Source organism: Mustela lutreola, chromosome 9 (assembly GCF_030435805.1).
Source record: "Mustela lutreola isolate mMusLut2 chromosome 9, mMusLut2.pri, whole genome shotgun sequence".
NCBI classification, from domain to species: Eukaryota; Metazoa; Chordata; class Mammalia; order Carnivora; family Mustelidae; genus Mustela; species Mustela lutreola.
The window spans coordinates 115,975,795-116,003,138 of NC_081298.1; the positions used below are offsets into that span (position 1 = coordinate 115,975,795).

Here is a 27,344-nt window from a genome sequence, read left to right on the forward strand (position 1 = left end):
AGTCAAGTCACTATTCTTACTGGTTTCCTTACTAGTACTTTAATATCACTTCAGTGACATTGACCTACTCTGGTGTCCAGCTTTTCAAGTCTCCCTATGGGATGGGCCCAGGAGTATGTACTCTGGTCAATGGACAGAAGTCTTCAACAGATATTCCAACATCTGGAATGTGCAAGGTCAGGGAAGGTCATTTCTGGGAGGAGGTTGGGTGGTGGAAGTTTTTGTTTTTGTCTTAAGTAAACTCTACTTGAATTGAATTGAATTCTTGAGATCAAGAATTGCATGCTCTACCAACCGAGCTAGCCAGATGCCCCAAAGGTGGTAGAACTTTTAAGAGGGAGGGTAGAAGAGACCAAAGAAGGGAGGTGGGAAAGAGGGAAAGAGGGAGGGAAAAAGAGAGGGAGAAGAGAGATTGTTAGTTGGTTGCTTATTTACTTAGTTTGGGCGGTGGGGATAAATTCTGGGTCCAAAGGTTTAGTCCATGGATCATTTCTGATTGGAGTGGAGACCCATACCTTCCTCTCCTCCTCGTAGAGGAATTCTTTACATAAGTAATTGAGATTGGGGAATACAACCTCTTTTGTTGTTATTGTTCTCCCTCAGGACAAAATATTTCACATTTGAAATAGCCATTACCTTTCCCTTTTCCTACTTTTTCCTGCCCCAAAGCAAATGGAAACTTTTCTTTATTTCCTAGATCAACTCTTACAGAATTCTGTTTGCCTGAATCACAGGATTCGATTTCTTCTTCTACCTCCTCTGTGCTTGTGGCTCAGGAGCCTGTTCTACCCCGTTGTGGCTGTAAGAAGGCAAAACATTCTACTAAGGACAGCAGCTCCTCTGGATCATTATGCAGCAACTCCCGCCTGTCCCACCTTCCCGTCTTTTCTAAAGGAACAACCCGGCAACTCCAGAGCCATAGTTTACCTATTTTACCCAAAAACCAGTTTTCCATGTTCAGGAACCAAGGCACAGCCCTGCCTCCTTTTCAGCTCTCAGAGTTTGGGAAATCAAAACTTTTACAGAATTTGGCAGCTCATTCACCCTTAAGATCCCAAAACTCTTTTATCAGCTCTGTGTTTGAATCCCCAGGTCTCTGCCAACAAGAAAAAACAAAGAATGGGGGAAAGAGCAAAAGTCATTTGACAATGGATCATGGGCCAGATTTTATTTTCACCAAGGCAAGACCACGATTCTCAGGGTGGGCTCCAATCCAGCTCTCTCCTTTGGTTAGGTGGGAGTTAGAGGGACATATGGCTTGGAAGGTTTATACTTTGAGGGAACAAACAGTGCCTCTGCCTGTAAGGGAGTCATGGGCAATCCTTAATTATTTAATTGAGGTGCAAGGAGGAGTTCCTGAACCACAGAAACCTCAAATCCAGCTATCTATGCCCATTCATCAAAGCACTGAACAAGGTCTCTACAATAAATTCCCAAACTGTCCATCATTCCAGCTCCATGTGAATATTGGAGTGGAATCTGGATTAAATCGAACAGAAACAGAAATTTCACAGTCACTTATCCCAGGTAAGCAGTCACAACGTGGGGATGGCCCGCAAATCCTTGAATCCAGGCCCTTAGTTACATCATTGGGCACTCCGCTTCGCAAAAGTTTAGGAGCTAACATAATTCCAGAGAAAACCACTGGACTGCAGAAGGAGCCAAAACATGTTCTAGAACTTAATATAGAACAGAGGGTCATGGGTCTTCTGGAAAAAAGGATTCAGCAGCCTAAGTCCCACATGACTCATGTGGAATTGACCTCAAGGCTACCATGTCAAGTTACAGAGAGCATAAAGGTAACTCCTTTAGCATTACTTCAAGTCATGGCTTCAATGGGGATGATCCCAGAATCACATTCAGAAGTGATCGAATCTGTGGGTTTGTTCCCACAGCCACAAGACAAAGATGGGAAACCAATGGAAACCACAAAAAAAGTGAGTGTAAGCACTAAACCATCATATCAAGTTACTAAACCAGTGGAGGTAACACCAAGTGCTCAGAATCAAGTTATGGAATCCAACATGACCTCCAGACCCCTGAATCAAGTCACAGATAATGTGATGGTAACTCCTACAGCATTGCTTCAAGTCATGGATTCTATGGGAATGATTAATGAGTCACATCTACATATTGTAAAACCAGTGGGAATAATCCCAAGAACACCATCTCAAGCCATGAAATCAGGGACCATCGTTGGACCATCGTTGGACCATAAAGTCATACCATCAGGAAAGATGCATCCAAAGGCACAATACACAGTTGTGGAAACTGTGGCAACGACTTTTGGGCCACATCCTGAAGTTACTGAATCAGTGAATATAACCTCAAAGCCACAAAGTCAAATCACAGGACCACTGAAGATTCCTCCAGGGACAATATGTCAAAATACAAGATCACTGGAAATGATCTCCAGTCCATTGCATCAAGATCCTGATTACACGAAAGTTACTCCAGTGGCATTATTACAAGCTAGGGATTTCGTAGGAATAATTCCACCAGCACTGCCACATGTTATAGAATCTGGGGATTCACAGTCTGCCCCAGGAGCAGCTCAACGAGTTGGTTGGACATCTTCTAGCTCTCCTCCTACTATTGGTCCACCTGGATTTGTAGGATCCGTGGGTTTACCTCCAAAGCCACCACTTAAAGTCACAGAATCAGTAGGGATGATTCCAATGCCATCACATCAATCCATACATTCTTTAAAGGTAACTCCAGTAGCAATGGGGTCATCCATGGGAATGATCATAACACCACAATCACAAGTTGCGGAAACTCGGGATTTGACCTCAAGGCCAGTATCTCAAGTTAGGAAACCTCTGGAGTTGACTCCTGGGTCATGGATTCAAGTGCAAGACTCTGTGGAGTTGACTCCACAACCATATGTTCAAGGCACAAAAACTAGAGCATTAACCCCACGGCTACCTCATCAAGTCATGGAATCTCCAAGTTTGACCCCATGGCATCAGATCTTAGAATCTTCAGAGATGAGTCCAAGGCAAAGCCATCAAATGATGGAAACTATGGGGTCGGGAACTACTGGGATGATCCCCAGGCCGTATTTTCAGAATTTTTCAGAGATGACTCCGGGGCCAGGCCATCAAGACACAGAAACTGCATGGCTCTTTTCCGGGGATTTGCTCCAAGTGGCATTAACACCAAAACCAACAGGTCGAGTTACAGAATCTACAGAAATGACTCTAAAGCCACACCTTCAAGTTACTGAGCCTTCAGAAATACCCCTAAGGTCAGAATACGAAAACACAGAACCTTTTGGGTTGGCATTGTCTCAAATTGAACATATCCAGGAGATGATGCCAGTACCACCATATTCAGTAAAAGGATCCCTGGAATTGACTTTAGGACCACGAATGCAATATGAGAAATCAGAGCCACTAATGCAAAATTTGAAATCTGTGAAGTTAACCCCTGAGTCATCCCCAGTAGTGGTGGGACCTAAACAATTTATCACAGGACCAAAACGACATGTTCCGGAGTTGACCCCAGAGCCACAGTTCCAGGGAGTAAAGTCTATACCACTGCATCCAGAGCCACGATTACAAGATGTGGAATATGTTAACTTAATCCAACAGCCAGCTACTACTGGAATGATAGAATCTGAGAAGCTGGTAAAAGAGCCAATACTACAATGTATAATATCAGAGGAATTGACTAAGGGGGCACAGCATCAGGGTGTGAAATTGATCCCAGGGCCACATTTGCGAAGTGTCCGATTTTCAAATTTACCTCCAGGACCACTTCTTCAAGGAGAAAAACCTGTAGATTTCATCTCAGGGTCCCCATGTCATAGTGTGAAATCTGATGCACTGACCCCAGGTTCCCCAGTGCAAGAAATCAGATTGTCAGATTTTACCCCAGGGCCAAAGCATCAAAGTGTTACGTCCGTACAACTGTCTCCAGAACCAGAAACTCAATGCATGAAATCTGTGGAACAAAACTCAGGACCACGCTTGCAAGATGTCAGATTTTCTGATTTGACCTTAGAACCAAAGCATCAAGGTTTGAAACATGTGCAATGTATACCGGGAACACAGGTTCAAGATGTACAATCCTTAGGATGTACAATCCAAGGGTTCTTGAGTGAAAATATGAAAACTCTTCCGTCTATTGAAGGATCCCAGTTTCACAGCATGCAGTCTATGAAATTGACCTCAGAACCACAGTTTCAAGGTGTGAAGTCTCAGGAACTGAACCTAGGGCCAAGGCAGCAATATGTCAAATTTTCTGAATTGACCTCAGGGCCAAAACTTCAAGGTGTCAGATTTGGGGAGCAGACTCCAGGATCAGTGTTTAATGGTGGAAATTCTGTAGAGATGACTCCAGAATTAGCATTTCAAGATTCTAAATTAGCAAAGACGTTTTCAGGGCTTCAAGATATAAAACAGGTGGGGCTTACCCCAGGGCCAGGGCCACAGTTACAATATGTCAAATTTGGTGATCTGACATCAGGAACTCAACCTCAAGGTGTGAAATCTTCAGAGTTAAACTCAGGGCCACAACTACAATATGTGAAATTTTTTGAGTTGACCCCAAACCCAAAGATGCAGGGAGTAAGATCTGTGGGGCTGTCCCCAGGACCTCAAAAGCACGTGGTCAAGCCTGATAGGCTAGTACCAGAGACACTGTTTCAAGGTGTAAAAAATTTGGGGATGGATCAAATGTCCAACTTGGAAGGTAACATTTCTTATAGAATTGTCTCCCAGCCAGAGAAACCAGATGAAAAATCTATGGGGTTGACTCCTGAGTCACAGTTGCCAAGTGTAAACTATTCTGAGTTGGCTAGAAGAACACAGTTACAAGGTATAAAATCTTCTGAATTGATCCAAGGGCCAAGTGTGGGGGGTATGAAACCAATAAAGCTGACCCCGGACTCAAAACTTCAAGGGGTAAAATCTGAGTTGTTGACCTCGGAGCTGAAAGATGTGAAATCTGTGGTCTTAACTACAGGACAGGGTCTAAAAGGTACGGAATCTACTTTGCTAACCCCTAGTCCACAGCTGGAAGGTGAGAAATCTATGGAGATAACCACAGCGCCACGGATAGAAAATGCCAAACCTGTGAAAAGCACCCAAGATACCAAGCTTCAAGGTACAACTTCTGACTTGATTCTACATGCAAGAACTCAAGACTCCAAAGCTGTGGAGTTGGTCCAAAGAACCCAACAACAAGATGTGCAAACTGTGGAATTGAAATTTGAGCCCAAGATGGAAGGTGAGAAAGCTGTGCCTTTTGCACCAGGGCCATTGCTCCAAGGGTCTGAACTGCAAGGTGTGAAACCCAAGGAACTGACTTTAGAGCCACAAACCCAAGATAGTAAATTTGTCGACAGTACCCCATGTTTAAAGCATCAAAGTTTACAATCTATAGAGGAAACTCCAGATCCAAAGCCGCAATGTGTAAAATCTGTAAAGTTGACCCCAAGGCTAAACAAGCAGGAAGTAAATTCTGTGAAAGTGACCAGAAGATCAAAGTTTCAAGAAGTAAAAACTGTGGATTTAGCCCCAAGGCAACAGTTTCAAGAGACGGCACTCATGAATTTAACATTTGGGCCAGAACAGGATGGCAAGCTATCTGTAATCTCACCAAAGCAGCAATGTGTAAATTCAGAGCAGTTGAAGAGAGGGGCTAAGTCGGACGATGGGCTGTCTTTGGAGTTAACTCCAGAGCTAAAATTGAAAGGTAAAAAATTAGCAGACCTCAATTTTGAGTTACAGTTTGAAAGTATGAAATCAGACTTGACTCCAGAATCAAATATTCAAGGTTTAAAACCTAAAGAATTCAAACTTGAACCACTTGAACCACAGTTGCAAAGCATAAAGTCTCCTAAGTTGACCCCAGGGGCACCACTGCACCAGATTAAAGGCTCAGAGTTAGCTTCAGAGCCACTGCTTTGTGTAAAAACCGTTGAGTTGAAACAAGAGCCACTGCTTGAAAGTATGAGACACATAGAGTGGATACCAGGACCTAAGTTCCAAGCTGTGAAATCTGTAGAGTTCAATATCAGGTCACAGTCTCAAGGTATTAAATCTATAGGGTTGAAATCTTCGACAGAGTTAAGAGATGTGAAGTCATTTGAATTGACTCTTGGGTCCAAAACTCAAGGTGCGATATATACAGACCTTGGGCCACAGTTGCAGAACATGAAAACCCCTGGGGTGCTCCCAGGAACACAGCTGCTAAAAGGGAAGGTTTTGGCATCAACCACAGAGCCACAGCTTCAAGATGTAAAAACTACTGAGTTCAAAAAAGAGCCACAGCTGGAAAGAATGAGGTGTATCCAGTGGATACCAGGACCTGATTTCCAAGGTGTGAAGTCTATAGGGATACAGTCTCAAGGTGTCAAGCCTCTAGGGTTGAAACATAGAAAGTCATCTGCATTAACTCCAAGGCCAAAGCTCCAAGATACACAATCTTCGGCATCACTCCAGGAACATAAGCTTCAAGACTGTGATTTGAAACCTTGTCTACTGGTTAGAAGTGTGAAATCATGTGAGCTGACTTCAAGGTCAAAGCTCTGTGATATAAAATTTATGCCATTGAAATCTAGGCTTTGCATGCATGATAGGAAACCTACTAAATTGACTGCAAAACCAAAGCTTCAAGAAGTAAAACCCTTACAGTCATCCCCAGGAGCACAGCTTCAGGGTGTGAAGTCTCTGGTACTTATGGAAGATCCACAGCTTCTTGGTGTGAAATCTGAGGTATTAAGCCAAGGGTCACAATTACAAAGCAATACAACTAGAGAAGTGAACTCCCCACTACACTTGACAAGCACGAAGTCATCTGAATTGATTCTTCAGACAAAGCCTCAAGGTGTGAAATCTGAGAATTTCAACTCTGGGTCACAGTGGCATGATCTAAAACCTTCTAAGTTGTCACCTGAGATAAAGTCCCAAGATAAGACATTTACTGAGTTAAATCCAAGTTCACAGTTGAAAGGTATAACATTTTCTACACTGATCACTGGAACAAAAATTCAAGGTACCAAATGTACAAATTTCAACCTTGGGCCATTGTTACAACATGTGAATTCTTCTGAAAGGACCTCAAAGACAAAGCTTCAAAATGTAAAACATAAAGAAAGCTCTCCCAGTCCCCAGGTGCAAGTTGTGAAATCTTCTGACCTGACCCTTGGATCAAAGCTTCAAAATGTGCAGTTGGTGTCCAACCCTGATCCACAGTTTCAAGGAGTGAAATGTTCTAAATTAATCTCAGAAACAAAGTTTCAAGATGTGGAATCTGTGAATGTCAAATCTGGGCCACAGCTGAGAGGTGTGAAATCTTCTGAATTGATACAGGGGACAAAGCTTCAAAAAGTGAAGTCCGTGGATTTCAAGCCAGGCCCCCAGTTGGAAGATATGACATCTTCTAGGTTGATCATGGGTATAAAGCTTCGAGATGTAAAATCTATGAATTTCAAGTCTGGACCACACTTGAAGGATGGGAAATCTTCACAAGTGATCCCAAGGGAAAAGCTTCGAGGTGTGAAATCTGCAGAATTGAAAGCTAATCCAAAGTTACAAGGTGAAAAATCTTCTGATCTGACCCGGGAGAGGAAGTTTTCAGATATGAAAGCAGGCCCACAGTTACAAGACGTGAAATGTTCTGAGTTGATCATGGGTATTAAACTTCAAACTAAAAAATCGGCAGGGTTTGGTTCTAGATCACACTTGCAAGGTATGAGATCTTCTGAAGTGATCCCAGGGTCAAAACTTCAACAAGTGAAACCTTCTGAGTTCAACCATGGTCCAAAGCTACAAGGTGGGAAATCTGATTTAATTCAGATGAGGAAGCTTCAAGGTGTGAAATCTGTGGAGTTCAACCCCGGACCACAGAGACAAGGTGGGAGATCTGATTTGAAGCTAGAGTACAGGCTCCAAGATTTGAAATCTGTTCAGTTAAAACCAGTGCTGCAGTTACAAGATGTACCATCTTCTGAGTTAACACCAAAACCAAAGCTTCAAAGTAGAGAATCTGTGGAGTTCCTTATCAAACCCACGTGGCAAGACATGAAACCTCTTGAGTTGACTCTAGCTGCAAATACCCAAGATGTGAAATCTTTGGGGTTTGAGTCAGTCCCACAGTTACAAAATAGGAAATTGCCTATGTTGACACCAGGATCACACCTTCACGGCATGAAATCTCTGAAATTCAGCCCTGGGGCAACATTGCAAGGTGCAAAATCTCCTGAGTCTGTAAAGCTTCAAATAATGAAAACCACAGACGTCAACCAGGACCTAGAGTTCCAGGTCGCAAAACCCTCTGAGTTAGCCTTGGAATCAAAGATTTGCAATGTGATATCTCCCGAGTTCAATTCTGGGAAGCAGTGGCAAGAAGAGAAGTCTTTTAAGTTGAAACCATGGCCAGAGCTTCAAAGGGTGAAATTTGTGGTATACAACCCTGGACCACATTTGCAACATATAAAATCTTCAGAATTGTGCAAAGAGACAAAGCTCCAAGATGTGAAATCTAAGGAATCCAATCCTGAGCAACAGTGGCAAGATGTTAAATCCTCTGAGTTATGCCATGGATCAAGGCTTCAAGATATGCCATCCTTCAAGTTCAATCTTGGGCCACAGTCACAAGAGATAAAACCTGAGTTGTGCACAGACAGGAAGCTTCCATATGAGCCATTTCTGGAAACAAAGCATCAGCCTAAATTACAAGGTGGGAAATCCTCTGAATTTAATCTAGCCCCACATCTTCAGTGTATAAATGTTAGGGCATTCAGTACTGGACCACAACTGGAAGGTGTAAAATCTGAGTTGAATTCTGGATTAGAGCCTCGAGGTATAAAATCCCAGGTGTTCTGCCCTGGGCCACCTTTGCAAGATGTGAATTCTTCTGCATTTATTTCAAAACCAAAACTGCAGTGTATAAATTCTGTTGGATGCAAATCTGAGCCACCCTTGCAAGGTATAAACCCTTCTGAATTAACTTCAGTTTCAAAACTTCAAGGTACAAAGTCTTCTGAGTTGAGTTCAGAGATCCCCAGGGAGACAACTATGGTGTTCAACCTTGATCCACATCTTCAAGATTTGAAATCTGAATTGATTTCAGGGTCAAAGTTTCTTGCTGTAGCACCTATGGAATGCAGCCCTGAGCCACAGATGAAGTGTGTAAATTCTTCTAAGTTGAATCCAGAGCCAAAATTACAATGTGCAAATTCTATGGGGTGCAAACCTGGGCCACCTTTGCAAGGTGTACAGTCCTTTGAATTGACTTCAGGGACAAAATGTCAAGATCCAGGATCTCAGGTGAATCCGGGGTTCAAGAATCAAAGTGAGACATATATGGTGTTCAGCGCTGAAGCACATTTACAAGATTTAAAATCCGAATTGATTCCAGGGTCAAAGTTTCTTGCTGTACCACCTATGGAGTGCAACCCTGGGCCACAGACGAAGTGTGTAAATTCTTTGGAGTTGGATCCAGACCCAAAAGTACAATGTGCTAATTCTATGAGGTATGAACTTGGGCCACCTTTACAAGGTATACAATCTTTTGAGTTGACTTCAGGGATTAAATGTCAAGGTATGGGATCTTTTGATTTGAATCTGGGGTCAGAAGTTCTAGGTATAAAATCTCTTATGTTCGACCCTGTGCAACATTTACAAAATGTGAAACGTGAATTGAGTCCAGGGACAAAATTTCAAGGTATAACATCACAAGAATTAAACTGTGGCCCACAGCTGCAAGGTGTGAATTCTTCTGATTTGAATTTTGGGTCAGAACTTCAATGCATAAATGCTATAAAGTTTAATCCAGACCCACAGATGCAAGGCATTAAACCCTCTGACTTGAATCCTACATCACAATATCAAGGTACAAAATCTATTCTGTTCAACCCTGGACCACATTTGCAAGGTGTAAAATCTTCTGAGTTAATTCCAGGAACAAAGTTTCCAGAAATCCAGTTTTTGGACAATCACTGTGGGTCACAGCAACAAGCTGTGCACTCAGTGTTCACTTTAGGCTCTTCGCTGAATGGTATGAAATCTGTGTTATTTTTACCAAAGCCACTGCTTGAAGTTGTAAAGTCTGTGAAGACTAACAAAGAGCCAGTGTCTTGTGGTGGAAATTCTGTGAAACTGGCTTCAGGCTCTGAGCTGCAGGACTTGAAATATGAGATGTTTGCACTAGAGCCATGTTTTACAAAAGTGAAATCTGTGGAGTTAAATCCAGGGCCACATCCTCAAGGTATGAATTCTGGGGAGTTGCCCTCTCACCTGAGGCAGCACAGTGAGAGATCTGTGGTGTTTGCATCAAAGTTGTGTTTTCAAGATGTGAAATCTCTGGCCTTGAAACTAGGGTCACAACCTCAAGATGTGAATTCTAAGGATTTGATTTCTTGCCTCAGGCAGAAATCTATGGTGTTTGAATCAGAGCCATGTTCTCAAGATGTGACATCTTTGAAGTCAAACCTACAGCTACAGCCTCCAAGTGCTAATTCTTCAGGGTTTCCATCATGCCTAAGGTCACCAAGTGTTAATTCTGAGGTCTTTGCACCGGAACTATGTTTTCAAGATGTGAAACCTGTGGAGTTGACACCAGGGTCCCCACAGCAAGGTATGAATTGCCAAGAGTTGACTTCAGGATGGCAAGGTATGAAATCAACAGTGTTGGCACCAGAACCAAATAAGAAGTTCATATCAGAACCCATGTTGCGTAGTGTTAAATTTTCAAATTTGTCTCCAGAATCACAGCGACAAGGTGAGAAACCTTTGGAGTTTACTCCAGAAGCAAAGTTGCAAAGTATAAAACATGTGACATTGTCTTCAGCATCTCTGCAACAAGATATGAAATCTGTAGAGTTACTACCGGGGTCACTGCTTCCAAGAACAAAATCTGAGAAACTAATGCCAACGAGGAGCTATCAAATCACAGACTCCTCTGAGATAATCCCTAGGCCAGGGCATCAATTTGTAGAAGGTGCAGAGATGAACCCAACACCAAAGCCTCAAGTCCCTAAATCTGTGAATTTGGTGATCCCAACACCAAAGCATCAAGTCTCTAAATCTGTAAATTTGATTTCAGTACCAATTTATCATACCACAGAAAGGTTGGCATATCAAGGCAATGAAACTATAGAAAAATCTGTGGGGTTGACCCCAAAGTCAACAAGTAAAATCATGGAATCTTCAGGAGTGCCTCTAAGGCTAGATCTTCAAGTCCCAGAATCTGTTGATCTGACTCATGTGCTAAGGGATCAAGGCTCTGAATCCTTAGAATTAACCTTAAAGAAAATCCCAGAAACTCTCGAGTTGCTCCCTCAGTCATGGCCTCAAGTTAAGGACTCGGGGGAATCCTATACAAGGCCAGTGCAGGAAGTTACAGGATCTGAAGAGATGACACCAGAGCCCAAGCATCACACTACAGAAACTATGGGGCTGACCCCCAAAGCAAGGCCAACAGAGAAGGAATTCCTTGGCATGACCCCAAAGCCAATAAGTAAAATCACTGGATATACAGAGCACGCTCCAAGGCCCTATCCTCAAGCACTAGAATTTGCGGAGGCGATCTCCAAGAAAAGACTGCAAAGGGGAGAATCAGAAGCACTGACTACAGAGTCATTACATCATGTCCCAAAATCTTCAGAGATGACACCAAGGCTAAGATATCCAGTTCCTGAATCTGTGGGTTCAACCTCTAAGCAATGGCTTCAAAGGGAGAAATCTTTAGATTTGTCCCCAAGGCAAACAGGTCAAGCTACAGGACATGCAGAAGAGCTCACATCTGAGACACAGCATCAAGGGTATGGACCTATGGGGCTGACACAGTCACAGAATCAAAGTATGAAATATTCACAGATAGCTCCAGGACTACCGGGTCAAATTACAGAGCTTATGAGGATTAGTCCAAAGCCACTAGATCAAGTCACAGGATCTACAAAGACACAGCTTCAAGCTGCTCAACCAATAGGAATAACCTCAACAGGCCCCCCAAAAGTTGTTGAATATGTGAAGGTGACACCTGGGCCACCACTTCAGGTTGTAAAGTCTGTAGCATTAACACCAGGGGGGACCTCTCAAATGGTAGACTATGTTGAACTGACTCCAAAAGATGTGAGACCTTCTGAGTTTACCTCAGGGCTATTGTTGCAAAGTATAAAATCAAAGGAATTAACCACAGAGCCAACACACCAGATTTTGGATATAAGGAAGTCGACAGGCTTTCAAATTGTAAAGACTGTGTTAATCCCAGGGCCACCACTTCAAATTGTAAAATCTGAGGAATTAGGACCACTACCCATTCCTCAGATTGTAGAACGAATAGGAGTCTCCTTAGAATCAGCTACTGAAGTAATGGATTGTTTGGATTTCTTCCCAAGGCCACATCTTCAAGAAATGGTAGAACCTGTAGAACTAACTCTGAGGCCAAATACCAAAGAGAAATCTTCAGAATCACTCTCACAGCCACCATTTTCTTTGGAGGAATCGACAGTGTTCACTCATGAACAAGGGCTTCAGGCTGTGAAAGGAATGGGGATAAAAACAGGGCCTCCTCAAATCATGGAATGTGAGGATTTGAATCTAGTACAGATATATCAGAATAGGGAATCTGAGGATTTTATGTCAAGAGAGGAGTTACAAATAGGGAATTCTTTCTCTAGATTTCTACAGAACTCTTCAAACTCTCTCATCTCAAGCTCTGTCGAAGCATCTGAATTAGGAAGCCTTTGTGATCTGGAGATGCCAGAAGTGTCAAGGACCTTGGATATAAAAGACTTTGGGACAGATATTTTGCAGTCTGAAGAATACTTTATAGACCCTACTATGATACAAACTTCAACGCTTCCCTTGTCCCTTCACAATCAATCCTCGGATAAGATAGCTAACATTGTAGAAATCCCACATTTTGAGATCCCAGGAGTGGGTGTCATATCTAAGAGGACTGATAAAAAGCAGGTGGAGAAGCTAGAGAATTCACTCCAGCGCCTATCCCAACATCCACTGCAAAGCTGGAGATCACCATCTAGGACCTTCCAGTCAGGATCAGGAACTCAAAGAGGCCTGAACTGGTCTGTCTTGAGCAGACAACAGAATGTCTGGGAGAATCACTCCTGGAGACAGCGACTACCCAGAAAATATCTCTCCAAGATGCTAGTGTTAGGGAATGTCTTGGCAACCACTATGGAAAGGAACCTTTGTTCTCAAACATCTTTAATGGAAAGAGCCACTGCAGATACTTGTCAGTCTATTCAGAATTTATTTGGGGTTCCTGCAGAACTGATGGAACTTTCCAAGAGTCTGCTAGAGAAGAGTAGAAGTATTATTTCTCAGACTTCAGTGTCCAAAAACTACATTCAGAGACACACTTCCTATCATGGTCACAAACAAAGAATAGCCTTAAGGATGTGGACACGTAGCTCCATGTCCTCCATAATACAGCAACACTCTGGGGCTAGCGCAAAAATAAGGAAAAGTTCGAAGCTTAGTGATATATCCCAGGAAGTCATTCAGCACATGCCTGTTTCATGTACAGAGGGCAAGCCTCCTGCCCCAGTAAATTTAGAGTCTTCCTTCAATACAGTTTTCACTAGGAAAGATTCTGTTCCAATGGAAGAGAGTGAGAACTCACAGAGTTCACAGACAAGGATTTTTGAGTCCCAACACTGTTTCAAGCCAAGTTATCTTCCCCAGGCCAAGACTGACTTGTCAGAACAGTTCCAGTTGCTACAAGATCTGCGGCTAAAAATGGCAGCAAAACTGTTAAGGAGTCAAATACCCCCCAATGTACCTCCTCCACTAACTTCAGGTCTGGTTTTAAAATACCCTATCTGCCTACAGTGTGGCCTATGTGCAGGACTTAATTGCCATCATAAATTACAGGGCACTTACCTTTTTATATACCCACAGCTCCACCTTGTAAGCACTCCAGAAAACCACGGAGAGATTAAGGTGAGTTTTGGCTTTAGGTTGAGAACTAAGAAAAGATCCGAAGTCCCAAAGTACCACAGAAGAGACAGATCCATCACACCAAGGAGTTCTATATCACCATCACTAAGGAAAGCTAAAGTCTATTCTCGAGCTTCCAAGAGTCCTACTTCTACAATCGATTTCCAGTCTGTATCTTCCCAGTCTCCTGCTCCTGTACGAGTCCACATCACGCAAAGACAGTATAGGAGCCCTGCCCTAGCAGGAAAGACAACAATTGGAGGGCTAGGGCACTATGAGTTTACTCAAGGTCACTCTCTACCAGAGAGTGACTCTGAAAGCAATCAGGATGAAAAATGGGCTAAAAGGAGAACCAAAAAGACCCGTAGTTCAAAATACCCAAAGAAAAGGATCACTACGGGAAGCAGAAGACAAAACACAAAGTTCTACACAAATGGTAGAACCACAATACGGAGTTCTTCTCGGGATTTACCAGCCCACTTAAGAAGGAAGAGGAATGGAGCATCTCAGACAACTACTGCCTCTTCAAAAAGAGAATCTAAGAAATCATCCCAACCAAAATTCATTCAACAGCTTTTTCAAGGCCTAAAGCAAGCATTCCAGAGAGCACGAAGAATAATGGCTTTTGCTGGACAGAAGCCTGAGGACAGGTCAAGGCCAGACCATTTGCGTTCAAGCAAAAACCACCATCCAAAACAAAAAGCCAGAGATGATTCCTCCTCAAGAGATATCAAAAGAGATAGGAGGTCAGTTATTAAGCTAAAGCCAACAGACATAACCACTAAGCAGGACATGTTAGGGGAAGAAATACAGCAATTCAGATCAGCTCATCAACCAAAAAGAAGTAGCTCTTTCCAACGTAGACATACCCAACGACCCAAGCCCATAGTTTCCCAAAGAAGTGCTATTTTCAAAACCACTTCAGTCGGACAGGCTGTGGTCATTGTTCAAAACGACAAGAGCAGCAAAGGTAAGAAAAACTCCTACAGATGTGAAATCTCTAGCCAGGAGTCCAAAAGCTCCAAAATAGGAACCAGAGTTCAAGCCAGAGGGAGGAATCTACATGGTTCACTTAAGAGAACCTCACACAGTCACCTTAAAGAGAAACTCACACCCAAGAAGCGAAACCACCATAGCTTTGTAAGGGAGAGAACCCCAAGTAATTCCTCTGAAAGGAGCCATCGCAGTCCCTCCGAGAGGCGCCATCGAAGTCGTCCTCGGAGAAGACATCACAGTTCCTCTGAAAGGAGCCATCGGAGTCCTTGTGAGAGGAGATGTCGCAGTCCTTGTGAGAGGAGATGTCGCAGTTTCTTTCAGAAAACTCATCACAGTCCCTTAGAGGTGAGAGGATACAGCCCTTCTGAGAGAAGACAGCACAGAACCTCTGAGAGGAGTGGTTGCAGTTCTTCAGAGAGAACTCACTGTAGTCCCTCTGAAAGAAGTGGACACAGTCTGTGTGAGAGGAACAGACACAGTCATTCTGAGCAGAGCCAACAGAGCCACTTTGAAAGGGGCCAGTACAGTTGGTGTGGGAAAACCCATCTCAGTCCCTCTGCAAGAACCCATCACAGTCCCGCTAAGGAGAGACTCAAACACAGCTGCCCTAGGGAGAGGCTCAGACATGGTCTGTCTGAAGATTGCAAGGGCTACTCAAACACGTCTCCTAGGGACCACACACAAAATACTCCAAAACAGGCCAAGTTTAGAGGCCTGAAGCTGACAGATGAGAAGAGATTCGTCCCCATTATTCACTGACTGGCTCAAGCCTTCACCGACCTGCCCCTTTTGTGGCTTCTTTCCTGCTTGGCCACTGCCTTTGATACCGGCACCCTCAGCAATCCAAGAGCCTCTGTGCCTCTCTACCTGGGGGGAGGAAGGGTGGGAATGGGTCTGTAATTTCTCTAAGATAAATAAAGGGGCGATAATTGATCTCCACCTAGAAAGACCACTGGTCGTGCTGGAGGGGGGAACGCAGGGTGAAGGGACATTGGATGTTGCGCAAACGGAACAGGAGGAAAGGGCCCTGAAGCCACGTTTGGGGCTCCAAACCCCACCTACAGCTTCCTGGGGCGGGGTCTCAGAGGAGGGAGTCCTGTCATGTGACTCACTCCGGCACCAGCCCCCTCGGAAGCTGCCAGGCAGAAGTAGAAGTTCAGACCTGGGATCTGAGGCACTGACTCCACATCCCCCTCAAACTCCTAATACCATATTTCTCTGAATCAAAGATGTATCATTTATTTTTTGTTATTTTTTGTTTTAGACAGCATGAGTGGGGAGGGGCAGAGGGAGAAGAAGAGCGAATCTAAGGCAGATTCCGCACCCAGTGCAGAGTCCAATGCAGAACTTGATTTCACAACCCTGAGAAGATGTGCTGAGCCAAAAATTAAGAGTCAGATGCTTTACCCACCAAGTCACCCAGGTACCCCAGATACATCCTTTAAAACTTCACATGCAGGAGTGCCTGAATGGCTCAGCAGGTTAACCCTCTGCCTTCAGCTTGGGTCATGATCTCAGGGTCCTGGGATCAAGTCCTGAATGGCGCTCTCTGCTCAGCGGGGAGCCTGCTTCCCCCTCCCTCTCTGCCTGCCTCTCTGCCTACTTTTGATCTCTCTCTCTGTGTCAAATAAATAAATCTTAAAAAAAAAAAAAACTTCACATGCAACCCAATTTCTAAGATAATAAAATGTGATTATATATATATATTTAGGAATTGATGAAACCTCCTGACTTGGCTTAACCGGCTAAATTCTTCTTTTTAGGAGCTTCTACATAGAGGAGGGCATCCATCTGGCCCCAGCTTCGGCCTCTGGATTTGCCCTTCCAGCTCTGGCCCCAGGTCTGCCCCCTCCCTCACAAAGCCTCCCTCCCTCTCAGTCGAGACCTCACCCGCCTCTGAACTCCACTTCAAATCACAGCCTTTAGTCTTCACCGAGGTACTCAATTAGTTGAGCGACAGTGGTGTCCAACTTCCCCCAATTTCAGGCTGTTAGGGGTTCCACCTCAGATCCCCTTTTATAGTTTTCATAGTTCTGGCATCGCATCTAGCAAGCACTCAGCAGGTACCTGCCACCTGAGCGAAAATGAGAGGCCCAGGAGGAAAAAGCAATGTCTGAGGAGGAATGCTGGCTGTGAGGGCGTTCCGGGAAGTGGGCGGCCAGGAAGGGTGGAGCCCGCCTCACCTTCATCCCGCACTTTTCCTCCAGGCTGCTGCTGCCTGAGCCCCGCACCTTGAGGTAGCAGTCGACGGCACGGCTATACTCTCCAGCCTGCTCCCACTGGCGAGCTTGGTCCACGAGCCCCTCCATGCCCCTGAGATGAGAGTACACGTGACCAGGACAGGCTGGGCAGCATGGCCTATCCCGTGCACACCTTGTGACCCACCCTCCAGCCCTGCCTACACTTGCTGCCTCCTGGCGTCATACCTGGCCCCTTCCTTGGTAGCCTCCCGCTCATACTCTTCCCGCAGAACCTCCAGCTGGCCTGGCACATAGTCCTTGCAGATCTGCAGGGCGTCGCTCCATAATCCAGCCTCCTGCTCAGATCTCCAGGTATCAGGAAGGCAGAGGCCAGCGTGACACCTTCCCACTGCCACACAGGTGCTCTATACTATGGGCCACAGATCCCAGGGTCCTTGCACCTCTCTTCTCCTCCTTGTCTCCTTCCCCCTCTCCAGTGCTAACTCTCTGGATCTTTCCCAGTAGTATTGGTTAGTGTAGTGCTCTGTGGGTTCTTACACTCTCTCCCCCTCCTCCTCATGGCCCTGAATCCGGTGCCCTACCTTATAATAATTGAGGGCCAGGCCCTTCTCTGGGCCCGAAGCAGCAGCCCTTCTGCTTTCTGAAAGTCCTTCTCCTCCAAGGGCTCCCGGGCCTGCCCCACAAGCACCTTGGCGACACTGTCAGGATCGCGGGCCTCGGCCACACGCTGAGCTGCCTCCCAGTCCTGGTTATGGACGAACCTGCTCCCAGAAGAGGACACGGGAGGCTCAGCACGGGACTGAGGCCTCAACAGTGGGAGACAAGCAGCCATGTCAGAGGGGGTAGAAGATTTACCAGTCTCTATCCTCACCAATCTTCGCAATCTTGTACACACAGATGATGATGATGGTCTGTCCTATGGCAATTTTAGTGGAATCAGGAGAAAAAGCCATGCCCTTCACCATATAGCTCTTCCTGCCATACTAAGAGTTAAAAAAGGAAAAGAAAAAAAAAGTCATGAGTACACATGGTAGAGAAAAGAGAAGAAAAGGTGTTTGTGTGACTATATTGAGCGTCAGGGATTTACCCTGAGAAAAGATGGGGCAGGCCATTTCCTAGGCATATGGCTGGGGAAGTTAGTTAGGAAGTTTTCCAGATTCCTAAGACCCCATGAACAGGTTAAGGACACACAGAGTACTCTCTTCACCTTCATGACAGCTGGTTTGGTGGAGAATTTATCTCTCTGCTCCCCATGTTCATCGTATAGCAACACCACTCAGTCCCCTGTGCAGACAGCAAACTTGGCATTGTTCTGGGACCAAGCCATGCAGGTCACCTTTGCAGCTCCATCGTGCAGAGGCAGAGGGGGCAAAAATAAGTCCAGCTGTTCGTCTAGAGTGACAAGCATTTCTAGTTCCTTTAGCTCTAGTGTGACTATGGTCAATTCTCCACATCACAGTCCTTAAAACCAAAGATGCATCCTGGTCTCCAAGGCTATAAAACCCTGGCCCAGGACAACAAGGTGCTTTAGAAACCCATAATGCAAATACACTTCGAGGTGACATGCAGAATCAACTCTACCAATGTGCCCCTGCAATGGCCTTCCTCCTTCATAGCTCAACTGAAATAAATTGGTCTGATAAGTTGTTTTTTTTTTTTTTTTTAACAGGTTCTGGTCTTCAGCCATTCAATATATACATTTTCTTCATTCAATATTATTTTTTAAAGGTTTTATTTATTTGACAGAGAGACAGTGAGAGAGGGAACACAAGCAGGGGGAGAGGGAGAGGGAGAAGCAGGCTTCCCAGTGAGCAGGGAGCCCAATGTGGGGCTCAATCCCATGACCCTGGACCATGACCTAGCTGAAGACACTTCATGACTTAGCCACCCAGGCACTCCTCATTCACTATTTTTTGAATACCTTACTGAGAAAGGCATGTAACCAGGGGCTGAGAGGAAGACAAAGAGCAAAATACGGTCCTTGCCCCCAGGCTAATAACATGGTGCAAAGCAGGTAAAATCCCATTAGAGAGGCATGTAGAAAGCACCATGATAGTTTGGAGAAGCCTGAAATAGTTTTATGTTTAAATGACCAACTTGAATTGGATGTAGTTAAATGGGGCAAGTTTTATCTGAAGTACAGGGAATGATAGGAGCAAAGGCAAATCTCATTAAGAGACAGTAATTTAATTTAGCTGAAACTATCTTGAAAATAGAACAGACGAAGTAAGGCAGGAGCAACAGTGAGGCCAGCGCAAAACAAAACAAAACAAAAATTTGGCCAAGGAGTTTGGGCTTCTTTGGTAGGAAAAAGACAGTGAACGTTCTGAAATGGGGAGTAAAACAATCAGAGTGGAGATTTAGGATGAAAATGCCACCAGCTAGTGTTTTGTTTTGTTTTGTTGTTGTTTTTTTAACCCCCCCCCCCAAAACTATGCACTGCTCAGAGGTCCAACTTTGAAGTGTTCATCTCCCAGTCGATTATTCTCTTCCACATCTGTCCACCACCTGGTCCTCAATGGTTCTGCACTAAGGACTTCCCTCCTTGAAATAAAACATTTAGCTTCTGTTCCAATTGTGTGATTAATTGCTTGGGCTCCAGAGCTCTGGTTTGAAACTTTTTTACTTGTCACTCCTAACCCACCTACCTCCAAAGTCCCAGGTTTAAAATGCCTTTTTTTTTTCTCCCCTCCATCAAAATCCTCAGATCAGAAAATAACCACACCTCCACCTTTACCCCCTTCCACCACTTGATTAAATTAGGTTTGAAGAACTGAGGGTTCCTCGTTTTCCTTGCTCATCATCTTCCTTCATCATTTTGCCAATCCTGGGCCTTTGCCCTACCCTGCATCATGACATCTTATTTTGAAAGACTGAAGGGGATTTTTTTTCACTTCCAATTATTCCAAGGAATTTTTAAATTACAATTTTGGGGGCAGTTTCCTGAGCAATGAGCACTTCTCTCTTTGGTTCTAATTTCTCTCTATTCTCCTAATACCACATTTGCTGTGAAGCCTTCCTCATTCCTCACAGCACCGTCGTGAGGATTCAATGGGGACCGGGAGTAGAATAATAAAAACTAACCTTTAACTAAATCTTACCATAAACTAGGCAGTTTGATAAATGCTCCATATGCATTGTCCTTTTACTTCATAACGCTGAGACAGAGATGATTATGCATATTTTACAGATGGGGAACCTGAGGTTCAGAAAAGTTAAGTAATTTGCTCAAATTTACATACACAGTTTATAAGGGGGTGGAACCAAGATTTAAATCCCCGTATGTCTGACTCCACAAACCACCATCCTAACTCCTGAAATTATGCTGTCTTGCTACATAGCAAACATTCACTTATGGCAGATACTATCATTAGCTTTGTATGAGTCTATCCTTTAGATTTTGAATGTTCTCTCTCGTCTATCAGTTTCTACAGGGCTTTTTAGTTCGCGAAGGCTTTTGCGCACATGACTTTAACTCTTCCTCCAAACTCCCTCAGGTTGCTATTATTGTTACTCCATTTTCCAAATGAAGCCGCTGGGTGGGCGCTCAGAGACTGTGTGCCGAGGGCTTCAGGTCAGCGGGATTGGACCATTTATTGAAAGTGCAGCTGGCACTAGGACTTGAGTGCTGGTCTCCTAGCTCCAAAACCCAGCCTCTCTTCAGCATGGTTCCTCTCCCGGTGCCCAGCCTTTTCCGAAACTGAGATCTCCATCATCAGAACGAACGGGAGGTCTTCCGCACTCCGTCTCTGGGGCTTTTACCTAAAGCGCTCGTTTATCCGGGCGCAGACTTAGGTTCGCTGTTTCCATGTGCGCCCAGCACGGGGCCTCGTACACAACTGATGTCAAAGGAAACGGACGAAAGCTACCGCGGTTAGCGGTCCGTCCTGCTACTGCACACTACCGACCGAGCAGAGATTCCGCATACAGTCGGCGCTCACCATCGTGAGATTTCAGTTCCCCCACTTCTCTGGGAACGTTAAGGCTGGCGGGGGAGGGAAGAGCCACGCAACTCAGCAGGGCTCAGCAGGGTCCTCAGGTGCTTCAACTGCATGACGAACACCTGTCTCTCTGATGCCACCAATCAGCGACAACTCCCGTGGTTACCTGGACAACCCGCCACGATGCCGCAGCGACTGCCGCTGACGCGAATACAGCGCGACACACTTCGCAAGGCCACCACGTAGCTTCGCTGTGAAGCAAAGAGAACGTGCGCAGGTGCAGTGAGGTCTAGGGCGGGACCGAGAGGACTCGAATCCTCTCTTCAACCAATCCTTTGGTTGCAAACTCAAGCTCAGGCCACGCCCACAAGCCCGCCGCAAACTCGAGGTCCTACGTAATGGAGGTTTTCTTCCCGCTGGGATTGTGAATAAAGTGTGGCTGAACACTTCTTTTAATCCTTACAACCCTGGAGTAAGACAGGGCGGTTGCCGTCATACGTTTTGCAGCGGCCCGGATTGAACCCAAATAAGCTCTATGATTTGCACGGGGTATCACAAGGCTAATAATGATAGCTAACTGAATACTCAGGATGCGTCTGCCAGGCACTGTGCCAAAGGTTGTAGATGCATTATCTCATTTAATCTCAAAGACAGCTTTTGAAGGGGATGGCATTATTAGTTCCATCTCACATGCCAGGAGACTCGGGATTAGAGGGGTCCCTTGACAAACGAACAGTAAATGATGTAACTGGGATTCAACCCAGAGCTGATGCATTAAAACAGCCTTTATATTCTGAACTTCTAGCTCCCTATATCTATGCCATGCTTCTATACCCCGTGCCACTTCCATCCCAAGAGATGAGGTGTCCAGAGTCCGAGATGTGAGTGTTTCCGCGCCAGTGGCCAGTGAGAGGTACTACTGCAGAACTGGGTAGCAGTGGATCAAAGACTGCTGCCCAGATCTGGATGCTTTTGCGGTTCAAGGCGGAGGGCAAATGAGAACTGTGCTGATCTGAATGGATGAAGTTAAGTCTTGTGATACCTGGGGTTGGAGCTTGGTCAAGTAGAAAGGATAATGACTTCTTGATCTGTTTGGATTGGGGTCCCTTTCAGAATTACTGGTCTAAATTCTTGGAACATGCCAGAGAGACTGAGATGCAGAAAAGGAGCGTTCATACACCTCCTCTGGAAAGATCCGCAGTTGAGAAGACCTGTAATTCTCCAGAGAGTATAGCATATGATGTCCAGATTCTGGGTTCTGCAGCTTTTCCCCCACAGTAGTTTTTCTCTCACTGGCACCATCCCCCCACTCTTGGAATTTAGGAAACAGTAGAGGAAAGCCTCTACTTTCACAGGAAGGAAGTAGCCCCAGAGCCCAAAGTATAAGTCTTTTGACAGGGGAGTTCCAACCCCTCAGTTTTATTTCCATAGTCCTCCTCTGGATATAGTGGCAGAGAGTGAATATAATAAACGCATTTACAGTTTACAGTTATTATTGACTTTCACCGAATCAACAGAGACAGAGGCAGATGAAACAAAAGGAAAAGTGAGTGCGGGGAAGACTAGAAGTACAGGAGTGCATAGGATAGGAGCACGTGGCACTGAAGGATCCATTAGTGGAGCTGCTCTTTCATTTGTCCCAAAACACCATTAAGTCCTTTTCTGGAAATTAACACGGGATTGATGGAGGAGTCAGAGGAATCAATGGTGAAAAGCTTGGGTGTCAATGTGGGCAGTGAATTTAAAAAGGTTACTAGCCCCTCTCATGTAGTATAACGTTCGTTTCCACGGATGCAGGAGAATTTATATACCCCCCCTTCTTTTCCTTCTCCCCCCTTCTCACTGAACAAAACAAAAGGAACTAGGGCTCTAGTTTTCTACACCCATTTCTGTCCTCTCTCCCCCCATTCCAGGCTATAGAATCAAAACAAACACCTTAAAACAATGAGAGTGCTCCTGTCGAGTTGGTGGTGGTGTGAGAGGCCCTTGTGTTCAGGGGAGAGACAGTGGGGAGGTGTCTTCAGCATACCGTACAGTATCCCATACAGTCATCTCCAGTTTGTCCAAGAACGTTTATTGGAAAAATGTCCAAGGGGTGAGGTCACCAGCAGCTGGGGGGCCTACCAGGTGAGGGGGGAGCACCTGAGGCTCTGTGGAAGACATTGGAGTAGTGGGGTGCAGCATTTACGTCCGGATGTATTGATGTTGGACCTGAGATCCTTAACCAGGGTCACTTTCTTCAACCATCCCTCCCCTGACTTTTCAGTTTCATTCCTTTGGTTTTCATCCTCCACAGATGGAGTTGCATCTTCCTAACTCCATAGCTCAAGATGGGTAAAGGGTCCTGCAAAAGATTTCTGCTTCTCTTTACCTAGAACTCTCCTGCTTGTTTTCATTGGGTCGATTCCTCTTTCTTCTTGGCATCGTGAGCAGGGTCGTCAGAAGAGGTACCAAGCTCTCTAGCACGGGAAAGGGCAGAGTACCCCGTTGATGCTGTTGATGATGCTGGCCTGCCATAGCCTCGCTTCCAGATGTGGGATGGATATGGTTCAGGGTCCGATTTCCCCAGTGCTGGATGCAGGAGGACTCTAGAAGTTCAGAGGGTGTTTTGTTGTGTTCTGTTGCCAAGTACTTGGATGGTGCAGTAGTATCAAGTCAATTCAAGTCTGGTTCAGTTGTGTGTGATGTTCAGGTATAATGAACTTGATGGAGTAGCAGCTGGAGGAGACAAAGATGGCTAAGGTCTGATCCCCCCCAACAGGAATTCACAAGCACAAAAGAACAATTCCAATATAAGACAGAGAGATTTGAAATGGATTTTTAAAAGCAGGTTTATTTGGAGAGATTACGGAGTAGGCCAAGATTCAAGGAAAATTTTGGGAGAGAGGAGGTTGGAGAGTGCCTGGGTGGCTCAGTTGGTTAAGCGACTGCCTTCAGCTCAGGACTTGGTCCTGGAGTCCCAGGATTGAGTCCCACATTGAGCTCTTTGCTCAGTGGGGAGTCTGCTTCTCCCCCTGACTCTATTCCCTCGCATGCTCTCTCTCATTTTCTCTCTCAAATAAATGAATAAAATCTTAAAAAGAAAAAAGAAAGAAAGAAAGGAGGTGAGGGAACATCCAGAGGAAACCTGGGAATGTTTGGACACTTGTACTGATGTGTGGTTCCAATATCAGAGAGTCAGGTCATCGTCAATGGAACCTGACCTCTAGGCAGAGCTAAAGAGGCTCAAAGACTTTTTAGAATTATCCAGAGACAAATGGTAGGGTGACAAGATTTACTATTACTTTGAATAAAGCAAACTTCTGAGGTTAAAAAAGCTGTAATCTATTATCAACACAAGGCAGTAATTCTGCTGGAGCGGTGAAAGGCTCTATCCCAGAAGACTGGGCTGGATTGTGGAAAATGAAGGAAACAATTTCCTGCTCTATTCATTTGCTCAATCAAAAGTAAGGGGTGAAGGGTGGGAGATATTTAGATATTGCATATGCTTCAAACTTCATATATTAAAAACTGGAGCCCAGGATCTCTCCTCTCAATCAGTCATTCTTTTCATAATGTGGGTGGTCTTGAATATTAGGCTAGGGCCAGGCCCATGGAACAGTAAGGCTGAAAGAAGACACTGGGACCAGGTAGGTGATCATGGGGCCTCGATATGACTTCAGTGATGGGCCCTAAAGCACAGGAAAGTGTCTAAGATCCAATCCAAATTCAGCTATGGTTTGGACAGGGAGGGGGTCAAATCCCAGGCACTGAATCTAGGAGGTGTGAAATGCTTCCATCCTGGAGGAGAGAAGATTTGGGTTTTCCTATAAACTAGAAGCTGGTGTGCTCTGTCATGGGAGGAAGAGACAGAAAGGGGAGCCAGGAGCACCTTGTAATGCCAGAAAGTAAAGAAGCGCCCATAAAAACAAAAGAATCAGGTCATATCAAAGGACATAGGAATCCACCTGAGGGAGCTCCCAGTGGCCAACGTTGGAACAATTTGAGCAACAAACGAAATAATATTGAACTGGACTATAACACAGAGTTCAAAATAAGTATGCATAAGTTCATACTGATATAACAAAATAATTGAATAAATAAATTAGAGGAGGAAACAAATCTTCCCTACACAAGAATTCCAAATAATATAGGTAGATATACCCCACTGCAAGAGATGGAGCTTAACAACCCCTTTCTCCTTCCAACGTAGGCTATAGGGGCTCGCTTCCAAAGAACAGAGTATGGAAAGAGAAAAATTATAGCTTCACTGGGGAGAAACCTGGCAGGCACTCACTACCTTGGCCAAGTAATGAAGATTCAAAACACCAGCTGATATCATGTACTACCTGAGATGATGTAATGAGAAAGTCATGTCGCCTCTGTGGTATTTTCCCCAAAATACATAACCTCAGTCTAAGTCTCCAGAAAACAGAGAAACCCAAATGTAAGAACCTGCCTGCCAGTACTCCTATAAACTGTCAAGGTCAGAGAAATTGTCACAGACCAGAAGTGACTAAAGAAGCATGACAACTACATCCAGTGTGGGCCCTAGGTTGGATGCTGGACAGGAAAAGGACTTTCGTGGAAAACCTGGTGAAATCGGAATGAAGTTTGGCACTCAGGTAAAAGTAAACGTGCCAGTGTTAGTCCCATAGATTTGACACGTGTACCAAAGTTCTATAAGATGTTACCATTGGGTGAAACTGGGTGAAGGGCGTACGGGAACTCACTGGGCTCCCTCTGCAACTTTTCTGTAAATCTGCAATTATTCCAAAATAGAGTTTATTAAGAAAATAAAATTCCTGACCATAGTAAGCTATATGTGGAAAGGGGTAAATATAATTAAAATATTCAGAGGGCCTTGACAGAGGTTTTAATTTAAGAATTTGATACGTTAAGTGTGTATATTGCATTTTAAAGGGGTTGCATTAAAAAATGGTGTTGGCAGGGCGCCTAGGTGGCTCAGTGGGATAAAGCCTCTGCCTTTGAATCAGGTCATGAACCCAGGGTCCTGGGATCGAGCTCCACATCGGGCTCTCTGCTCAGAGGGGAGCCTGCTTCCTCCTCTCTCTGCCTGCCTCTCTGCCTACTTGTGATCTCTGTCAAATAAATAAATAAAATCTTAAAAAAAAAAAAAAACCAAAAAACCGAATACTGCGCTGAGAAGCTGTTTCTCACCCAGCTGTGCTTCACAGAAAACCCAAAATGAGACATAGCCTGCCTTTGTGGGCGGCACATCAGAAACAGTGCGTGGAAGTCAAATAGATCCCTGACAGGAGTAGATTGGCATTTCGGCCAGGTAAAGGAGGCCAAAATGAGCATTGAATCTCACAATTCCAGATATCTTATGACTGGAAGAATTTTCCATAGGCATCTTCTGACTCTTTACATTTCAAGACTTGTGTTTCATCCATTGCCACCTCCCTCTGGTGCAGAGCACTACAGGACTTCTTTACTTCACCCAGGGACCCTCAGCCTGTATTTTTGATCCATATTTGGTGAGCACAGGGAGCTGGCTGTAGGTGTATCATCAGAAGCTGTGTCTACACTGCAGTGGTTAGAGCCCCTTAATTATCTGTAGAATCGATAGCAAACTACATAAACCTATCTCACCAAACCAAAACTGAACACATTCTCAACTCCCCAGACCCCCTATGTTACCCCTAAGTTGCTGTTACCACAGCCCTCTAATGCCATGTGACTGGAGAAGTGTGTCTGAGTGGAAGGCAGGATAGACTTAACTGACTTGAAAATATCTTACTTTAATATATCTTTTTTAAAAATTTATTTATTTGACAGAGAGCGAGGGAGGGAACATGGTCAGGGGGAGTGGGAGAGGGAGAAGCAGGATTCAAAAGGTACAGGGATTTTGAGACTATCTTGGAGTTAGATTTTTTGGGGGTGAGGCTTATTTTTCCAAGTAAAGAAACTGTTTGGTGCTTTGTCTCCTATTTTTTAGAATGCCTTTTAGATACACTATTTTTTTTCTGTCAGAAGCTTCCCACGGTGATCATTGTTAGTCTAACTAAGTAAAGCAGGTTTTTTTTTCCCCTTTTCTTTCCTTTTTTTTTTTTCATTTTTTGTTTGTTTAATTTTTCCAATGTCCAGGGAAAATTCAAGAATTAAGATTGTGGCATCATGGTTTTATATAGGAGACAGAAGTTCTTCCAGGAAACAGTTTAGACTTTGAGATATACAAACTTTAACACACCAAGAAGGGGGTCAGTGAGATTAACAGTGTATGGTTGGTAACCATATTTCAAATTTTCCAGTTTGAGTGGGGTGGAAGCCTGCTAGTTCTAGGC

The 27,344-nt window shown here is 44.6% G+C and overlaps 1 protein-coding gene across 2 annotated transcripts in view; it reads left to right on the forward strand.

Moving 5' to 3' along the window:
* The window catches only part of LOC131840526 (uncharacterized), a 33,699-nt gene extending 17,228 nt beyond the window's left edge, over positions 1-16,471 (forward strand). For both annotated transcript variants that reach the window (XM_059188595.1, XM_059188596.1), the window contains exon 4: positions 698-16,471. In XM_059188595.1, coding sequence (XP_059044578.1) covers positions 698-15,674 — 14,977 coding nt within the window. In that variant the 3' untranslated portion in view covers positions 15,675-16,471. The remainder of the gene's footprint in view (positions 1-697) is intronic.
* The last annotated feature ends 10,873 nt before the right edge of the window (positions 16,472-27,344 follow it).